Source organism: Metopolophium dirhodum, chromosome 6 (genome assembly GCF_019925205.1).
Source record: "Metopolophium dirhodum isolate CAU chromosome 6, ASM1992520v1, whole genome shotgun sequence".
Taxonomy (NCBI): domain Eukaryota; kingdom Metazoa; phylum Arthropoda; class Insecta; order Hemiptera; family Aphididae; genus Metopolophium; species Metopolophium dirhodum.
In genome coordinates this window covers 3,160,456-3,169,785 of record NC_083565.1, presented here as the reverse complement: position 1 = coordinate 3,169,785, position 9,330 = coordinate 3,160,456, and the positions used below count along the sequence as shown (strand labels likewise).

The window sequence follows — 9,330 nt, the reverse complement described above, 5'->3', positions numbered from 1 at the left end:
GTAGTTAACTGCATAAATATGTTTAATATTGAACTAAAGTCTTTATTAATTCAGCTACAAGAAAATTAAAAACGTGTTACAATAATAATAATAATAATAATTTAATCTACTTTTCAATTGTATATAATATCCGGTAGTCGTTTAAACGATACAGATTAATTCTAAAATAGTTCAACAATGACAAAAAAAAAAAAAAACAAATAAATAAAAACATCGGTAACAAATTGTTATTAATTATTAACTGTGACTTAAATATATATTATTTAACTAGGTATATATATAATAATGCATGTAACATGCGGTGTACTTGAGTGTGTTGCTTATGATTTTTTTAATTATCTTTGTGCTTGGAATAAAACAATACATTAACCAAGAAAAAAATACCAATTATACATTACGTTTCCGGTGTATAATAATTAAATAATATGCTGAAAATACAATATTATATACGCGTTGAATTTGTCTCGAGTCGTTTTATTTTAGAGTGAAACATTATAATATTATTTATTTACCGTATGCGTATTTACTATTATGTATTTGCATTGAAAAAATTAAATCTACTCTCAAAAGTATACACATCCTATATTCGTATCGCGGTTAGAACTATGGAGCTTAATATTATTTACTATATTGGTATTTGATAACGATTATTATTGACACATTATGACAATATTCTGCCGAAATGTATTTATGAGAATAATATTATTATAGAAGAGAGAATCAAGTGTGGAAAAAGTGTGGTGTCCGTAATCTCGACGACGTTTCGTCGAGCCCATCGTGGTCAGACGAAATAATAATATAATATTTTATAGTTAATAATAATAAACATGGTAAGGTATTTATCTTTTCGTTTAGAATTCACAACATATTCGTTTTGTGTACATATTGTTTTATGTAAAGCAATAAGACTAACAAACATAGTATGTATAAATATATAGAAGCACACTCGCTCACACGTACACACGCATATTAAGATATATAACCGCCGTGTGCGTGCTCAGCGGAAACTGTGCGTTTTTTTAAATCAGTATTTTGTACTCTCAAATAGATAAGAAGATTCTAACAACGAGCTAATCAAGGCACCTAAATTCCAATTATTACTATTCGTAAAATTAAACAAATTAAAAAAAAAGAAAAATTAAATAATATTACAATAACAAATAAACTAAATCTATGTTGTACGTCATTTTCCTTATCGTCTAATTACGTAATCTAAACATGATTAGATCTAACATAATATATTTTTGTAGAAAAAAAAACAAAAATGTATTAAAATTTTATCGAAAAAAAAAGAACATCACAAGTTCATTGCGAAATTTGTACAATTCAATTACTCTCAGCCGTCAACTAGCTTATAAATTCATTTTAAATCAATACAAATCAAAATCATTATTATTATTATTAAGTATTCATTTATTTATTATAATTTTTTTTTTCATATAAACGTAAAACTATTATCACAATCAGTCGATTTGCCCCTCATAATATTTGAAAAATAAACATCATAATATTAATTGTATTTATCGTAAACTCCCGTGCAGTGGGTACGGGCATCATCTACTGTGTAGGCGTCGCTGCATCAGTGTAAATGCGGTCTCGCCGGTGGTTAAATCTCGCGTATTACATTATTATTAATACAAAATAATAATATTATATTATTTATAATAACGATTTGAAGGAGCTAGAAAAATGATATCGCGGTCCGGACCGAGTGAACGAGACCGACGGAAAAATAATAACGCAATGCCAAAACATTCCCGGAAAATTACGATTACCGTTTAGAAAATAATATCGGGTTTATTTTTAGAGATAAGAGGTGGCGTACCTACTTATATAATTTGCCTAATATATTATGTTTAATATATAAATTAATGTTATATTATTACTACACTAAACTTTGTGAACATAATATTATTACGCGTACAACGACAGAGTTGGTTTGCCCCCATTCGATTAGGACGTATAATATTAAAATATAATGTATTCATTGATTGATACGAAACGTAATAAAATGTCGACAAAAAATTATTATTTTAATATGAGAAGTGAAAATAAAAAATGTTAACACAATTGTTACGGTGTTGAAGATACTTGAATGTACGCTGCGAATGTTTGTCGAGTAGAGATTATAATATTATTGTGATATTAATGTGTGGATTCCGAGTATGCGTTATCGGGGTCGTAAATTTGGAACAAACATAAAATTAATATTCAAAATATAATATTACTGGCTGCTTTTTGCGACTGAAGAATCTAAGACTCTTTTGCTTCACAAAAAAAAAAAACAAAACAATACACGATAACCTCGCCGACCCAGGGTGAGCTCTCCCGAGAATAAGTTATTTTACTACTGTACATAATAATAATAAAAATAATAACGCACTGCGATATTACACTGTTATAGGTACATTTATATATTTTAGTTTCGTTTTAAAACGATACGAAAATTAACAAAATCACGACGAATTACAACATTATTGCTATATATTAGTGAACACTATATATTATGTTATTATCATTATCATTAAAACACGTCATGTTTATATATAATATCATAGGACATATAGGTAACAGTATAATAATATTATATAAATGACATATTACATAATATCTGTTATGCGCGTAGGAGAGACGAGACATATTGTCATCGCAGACGTAGGTACAATAATTAAGTAGTATAACGTCGTGTTTTAATAATAATAACAATATAACATAATACGTGTATACACGCGCTTAATAAATTATCACTAGGTTTTTTTTTAACACGTAACATACTGTTATGATTATTACACTTGTACATCATAATTTTTTATATTGAATTAGATTATCTACAAAAATATTATTATTGCCCGAGTTTCCTTCACACATTTTTTTCAAGACGAATAGAAAACAAAACAAAAAAAAAATCATTAATTTACGCTTAGCTTATATATAACACTATATTATATATATATATTGTATTTTAATAATTGCCTAATTAATAGTCGTACAACAATAATAGTGTCTTCAACCCGACGCGCGTTGAACAAGTGGCAGGACGCACCCACGTACCTTTTTTTCCTACAGAGTTTCCCGGTCGGAAATTATCGCTGCAGCATGTCACGCGCGCTCCGTATCCGTTTCCGCCGACGAATGCGAATTCTTGAAATCATTTTCATGGACGACGATATCTATATATAGGTAGTACTATTATTATAACTGCGCGCGGGATAAAACGGATTCGCACTCGAAAACTGATTTTTTTATCCCCCCCCCCCCCCCCCCCCCGATCACCCTCAATCACTGCCATATATCATTATAATATAATATTATTATAATATAATGCGTGCCGCGTTCAAGTGCTCCTTCGTCATCGTCGTCGGCCCTTTTTCCACCCCTGTCGTGGACCATATCATATTGCCATCAGCATCAGCATTATCAAGTCCCGCGATAACTAAGAGCAGTACCTATAGTACTTTTATCTATATTTTGATAAATATTATATATAGGCGTATACCTACCTATGATACGATTTAGCACTGATAATTTTATATTACTTATTACATTTTTTTTTTTTGATTAAAACGTGGCACTCGACCGTCGAGTGAATTATTCATCGCGTCGAAACGGCCGCGTGCATGATATCACGCGCCTCCCGTTCCTCCACACCCCACCCCCTCCACAAACCCACAAATTCAAACCGAACAAAACGCGACCATGGAAAGGTATAAAAACGGCGATCAGTCTTATATACGTATACGCTATACACTATACATCATCATAATATTATTTATACGTATATATTATAATTATAGAAAAAAAAGCGGGCGATTATATTAACATTACAACGTAAATCTTTTTTTCCAAAACATTATCTCAAATAGCGTCACAAAATATGTTTCGTTTTCATCCGTCTCTAAAAACGTCAAGAATTATAATAAAGATAATCGCTCGCGCGCTCAAATCTGTGTTTATGTGTATGTGTGTGTGTCTGTGTGATTTTGTGTGTTTTTGTGTGTATTAGTATAATATTATTATTTACACTATGTAGAAAAAAAATAAAGTTTTGTCAAAATGCATTTGCTATAAGGAAACAACGAAACAATGACGTATACACACAATATTATTTTCGGCGGCGGCGGCATTACGGCTTTGAGATTTTGCGCTATTTAATACGAAAATCATCTGGCGGCCGTCTGCCGCAGGAAGAGTAGACTGACGGCGACCACTACCACGGTCAAGGTGGCCCCGACGACAGTTGACTCGTTGACCTCGTTACACGGCTTTTCGCCTGAAATATCAAAACAACAAACATTATAATAAAATAATAATACAGTTACGTAAAATTGTAACATACATTTTAAAACATCATAAAATACGCGTCATTATTTATTTTAAACACTGTTAAACAAATATTTATATATTATAGGTATACTAGCTGTCCCGCCCAACATTGCCCGTGCATAGGATTTGTTTTTTTTATTTAACTGTTAAAAAAGTATATTATGCCATATGTCTACTAATTTATTATAATAGCTATACCTAATAATATAATATGTAACCAATTACCAATGGCAACCATTTAAATAAGCAAAAAAAAATATTCTTTTTTCGTGAACTGAAAAAATCATGTGTGAGCTACCTTTTAGCTACCTATAGAGGTTGAAAAATAAGCTTTAAACGCCTCCCAAGTTTCAAGAAATCTATTGATATAACTTTTACCTCGAACAGTCAAGTCTTTCAAAAGTTACACGAAGTCATATTATATTATTAGGTTAAAAATATAATATAATATATTGTACACTATTGTGATATTGTGTCATTATTTTCAAAACTGTGATTTTTCCTATACTACTTGTTTGTTCGGCCGTACCTTTATTATAGTAATGCCCTGTAACGTACCTATTATTTTAAATACATCAATATTGATATCAAGAATAACGACATAATTAACCATTATAATATTATACCTATGCATATACTTAAAATAATGTCTACATTTCGTAATTAAGTAATTTCGAATACTTAATAGAAACTAAATTTGTTTTTGATTTAATTAGATTTTTGATCATATTATATGTATCTAGTAGCTGTGCAGGATTATCTGGATTAATTTCAAGTAACTGAAGTTTTTCCAAAATCAATGAACTTATTGGATTCAAATATTAATTATTAAACTTGTTATAGGATCGAAAAAAACAGCATTGGATCAATATAATATACTAATCTATTATAATATGTACTATAACGGCATAATAATAAGTACGGAATATTTGCCACGATATCGATATCATATTGGCCATCACGTATATAATATTAAACAATAACGCACATCTTATCAATTTTCGTCGATGCATTCTCAACATTTCATTGGATACCGAATGCGATGGTTTGTGCATACTATAATAATAATAATGTTGTATTGAGTTTTTGTCGTCAACAGTTCGCGCCGCGTGTATATTATTATAACGACGGTGTGCGTATTTGTGTTCACAAAGACGGATTTACCACTAAGACTTTTTTCTACATCCAGCGGTGAAGTTAAATCGAGCGAGAATTTTACGACCTTGGTAAAACGAATACAATTTTTTTTTTATCACATTTTTCGGGTAAACGGATACCGGTTAAGTATAGGACCGTCGCGATAATGTTTTTAAGGTTATGGAAAATCGTATAGTAAGTCGTAATAATATCATTTCATGTATTATATATTATGTCTTACCCGCGATGTGCGTGTAGCGGTTTGAGGCGATTGTATGGAAGGCGATAGAAATAATAAAGAAAAAAAAAGTACGGAAGAGAGAAAAAAGTTACGACTAGAAAAAACGAGAAAAAAAGGACGTCTCTCGTAGGTTATTACACTCGGGGTGGCCTATATAATATATAATACCTATGTATTCATACGACGAGAAACGAGAATAATCGGCTTAGGAGTTTAAAACGGGATAATATGGGTCGGCGGGTCCAGCAGGAATTCGCCATACGCGCGGGCTATTGCGGTATAACTATGGCATATTATACCCACGACGTCTAGTTAGGTACCCCTACTGCACTAAAAGGCAATGGATTCTTTTTTCGTACACTGCTCTTACCGAAGACACGTGTGGTTACGAAATGACGACTGTAGCCGACGAACAGCAGGCAAATATACCGCGGACGGTTAAAGGACAGATGTAGTGGTATACTGTGGTATATCGTATACGTAGGTATTATTATATGTATATAAACCGTGGCTGTGAATCGAATGCACCAAAATTCCGAAATATGCATCACAAACTTAATTAAGTAAATTCATGATTTATGCCTTGAAAAGTATTATACCTACCAATAATAGTAGTATGCACGTAAACTCTTAAAATAATATTCATATAATTGGTATATAATACAAAAACACCAAATAGATAGCCTTCATAAAAAAACGTATTTAGTATTTAAAATTTATATTGTACAATATTATATTTAAGTGTAAAATGCCAAAGCAATCATTTTTCTTTAAGTACTTATACCTACAAAGAAAAAAAATTGTACTCATTTATATGGTCTACTATAATGTATTATATATGTAAAAATATGCAAACTAAAATTTTGTGTTTAGTATAATATGGTAATGTTTTGAATAACATTTGTTTCTCCCTTATTTTGAATTTCAGAATGGAATTCATCAATAATAACCACATAGTATAACTACGCGCGATGCCGATGCGCGTAAGTCACAATCACCATGTCAGTGTCATGATATGGTATATACCATTATTTATTTCAATTTTTCCCAAATGTAAATTACCGGGAAGAAAATTGTACATTTACATTTCTTCAGTTGGTACGCAATCGTATATTGAGTTATTTTCGAGTAAAAATGGTAAACATATGCAGTCGTTACAGCAGTACCGTGGTTTAAAAAAAAAATAAAAATTAGCAATTGACATCGAAGACAGATTATACCTGCAAGCTGTGAGACAGCCTATTCATGCACATAGTGTTTACCATTTGGGGTACAGTGATGTGGCTTTCACATTTTTTGTACCTATACCTATTATAACGTTATATCTGGAACATTAGACGGTTATGACGCGGTATATTATACATGAACTACTTACCGGATGGCGATAGCGAAATGTTAAATGACAAGACGAGCCCTTCGTCGGACCCAGTGGCCGCGGTGCGGTTATTGTTGGGGTTGCAGTTATCCGCGTACACGAACACCTGCAGACGGTCCGGAGGCCATTTGACGTACGCAAGACAGTACAGCTTCTTCCAGCCGGCCGCTGACGGCAAGTTACTGCTGATTATCTGGTGCATCGTGCCGTTCTCTTTCCAGCCCCCGTGACACTTGTAGGCTGCAAAACAAAACCAAAATATTCTTTTAGGAAAGGCAACCGCGGACGACGTAAAACTTGTGTCTCATTCCATTATCACATGGATCTCCAAACTGTTTTATTTGAGGGCTAGGTATAAACAAATTGTACTCATAACAAATTGCTGGTTGAATAATATAAACAATCATATTTTTAATTTTTAATTTTATATAATATTCCTGGGCTAATCTATATAGTCTATACCAAATTTCTTTTTAAATTGTTTTTTACTGGACAGATGGTGCCACCGGTGTATTACTATTTTATCTCTCGATATTCCGTGGATAAGAGTTGGGTCCAAAAAACTATGCTAAAAATGTGTTCCGTAGGAACTCTAAAAAAAGTTCACATGGCGATTTGGATGAGTAGCATGCTACTAGATATTTTTCTTCTGTATAGAAAATTAAGGAATCATAGATATTATGTTTTTGGGTATAATGGAGTGAAAAGATATCTAGTAGCATGCTACATTTTGTTAGGACTTCAATCAGATATTTTTTTTTTTTATTGTTGATTTGTGTTTTTATGTAAATGAAAAAAGGGTTACGAAAATTGACCTCACAAAAATTGGTTAAAAAAAGTTGTGCCCAGCCCAAGAATTTTAATCTATGTTAAAAAAAAAAGTAGCATACTAGTTACTAGATATTTTTCCTCTTCAAGAAAAATCAAGGATTCATATTATAGATATGTGATTGCGTCTCTTTGCAAATAATGCAGTGAAAAATTATCTAGAGCCTAACATGCTATACTTTGTTAGTAATTTAATGAATTAAGATTGATTTTTATATTTCAAAATATAAAAAAATATGTTCTGTATTTTCTTATGTTTATATCGTAGATTTTTTATGTGTTGCTTGTATTTTGATTAACTGATCGATACAACGATATTCCCTTTCAAATCATCTCGTTACAGTCACTTTAGTCCATCTCACATTACAAATTAAAAAAAAAGTTTTTATTGTTGATTTACGTTTCTATAGCTATAAACGAAGCGTTACGCAAAATTGGTTAGGAAAAAATTGTATCCAACCCAAAAACATATTATATATGTTAAAAATACTTTTACTATTTATACATAAATATCTATAAATGCAATTAAAATAATAAAAAAATTCAATGTTATTAACGGTTAAATAACGCCATTGTTAAGATAATTGTAAAGAATACCAAATTTAAATTTATTGTATAGTGTATTTTCCCTGGATATTAAAATAATATACTGTAGTCTTGTTAATAATGAATGTAATAATATGGATTTTCATAAAAAATTAATATGATAATTTTATCAGTTCATTTTGGCATTATTCGCTGAAGTCTGTGGGCCAGTAAAAATTTGTCTTTAAGCCACGGTATATGGTATGAGTTTATTACTGTCAACTACGGGGTGATTCGAAAAAACGAGAATATAACTATCATCCTTCCTCCCTGCATGTTCACCTTTTCAGCTTTTTTTTCCTCACCGCTTCGAGAGATCGGCTATAATATTGTGTTTTTGTAAGGAAAATCTGTTCGAAGATGTAACTACAATAACTTACACGATAACAGTAATTTATTTAACTAATTACTATTATGTTCACATCATTGAACGATTAGCTATTTAAGACGAATAGGTACGTATAAAAATTACATGCGTATCATTGTACCTATACAACTTATCGATGGCGATAATTTATTTTTTAAAAGTTTATTAACTTAGAAACTACTTAATCAAATTTAAATTTATATAATATATCCAATTTTAAAATAAATCTTCTTAACAGCATGTTGAAGAAAAAAATCAACATGGGTGAATATTGAGTAAGATAAGGGTTTTTTGAATTTATTTGTATGGCATCGAGATTGGTCAGATTAGGTATAGCCGTATAGGCTTCAGACAATGGGATAATTAATGTTCAATCACGACGTATACCAAATGATTCAGGAATATTCATAATCATTTCACCTTTGGAACTACAACTAGTAAGGTTCTATCACAATGCTAATAAACATTAAAATA

The 9,330-nt window shown here is 31.0% G+C and overlaps 1 protein-coding gene across 4 annotated transcripts in view; it reads right to left on the bottom strand.

Annotated features, from left to right (window-relative positions):
- Positions 1-320: 320 nt before the first annotated feature.
- The window catches only part of LOC132946375 (uncharacterized), a 183,490-nt gene continuing 174,480 nt past the window's right edge, over positions 321-9,330 (bottom strand). For all 4 annotated transcript variants that reach the window (XM_061016353.1, XM_061016354.1, XM_061016355.1 and 1 more), the window contains 2 exons: positions 7,077-7,316; positions 321-4,270 (listed from right to left, as the gene is read on the bottom strand). In XM_061016353.1, the coding sequence (XP_060872336.1) occupies positions 4,161-4,270; positions 7,077-7,316 (350 nt within the window). In that variant the 3' untranslated portion in view covers positions 321-4,160. The remainder of the gene's footprint in view (positions 4,271-7,076; positions 7,317-9,330) is intronic.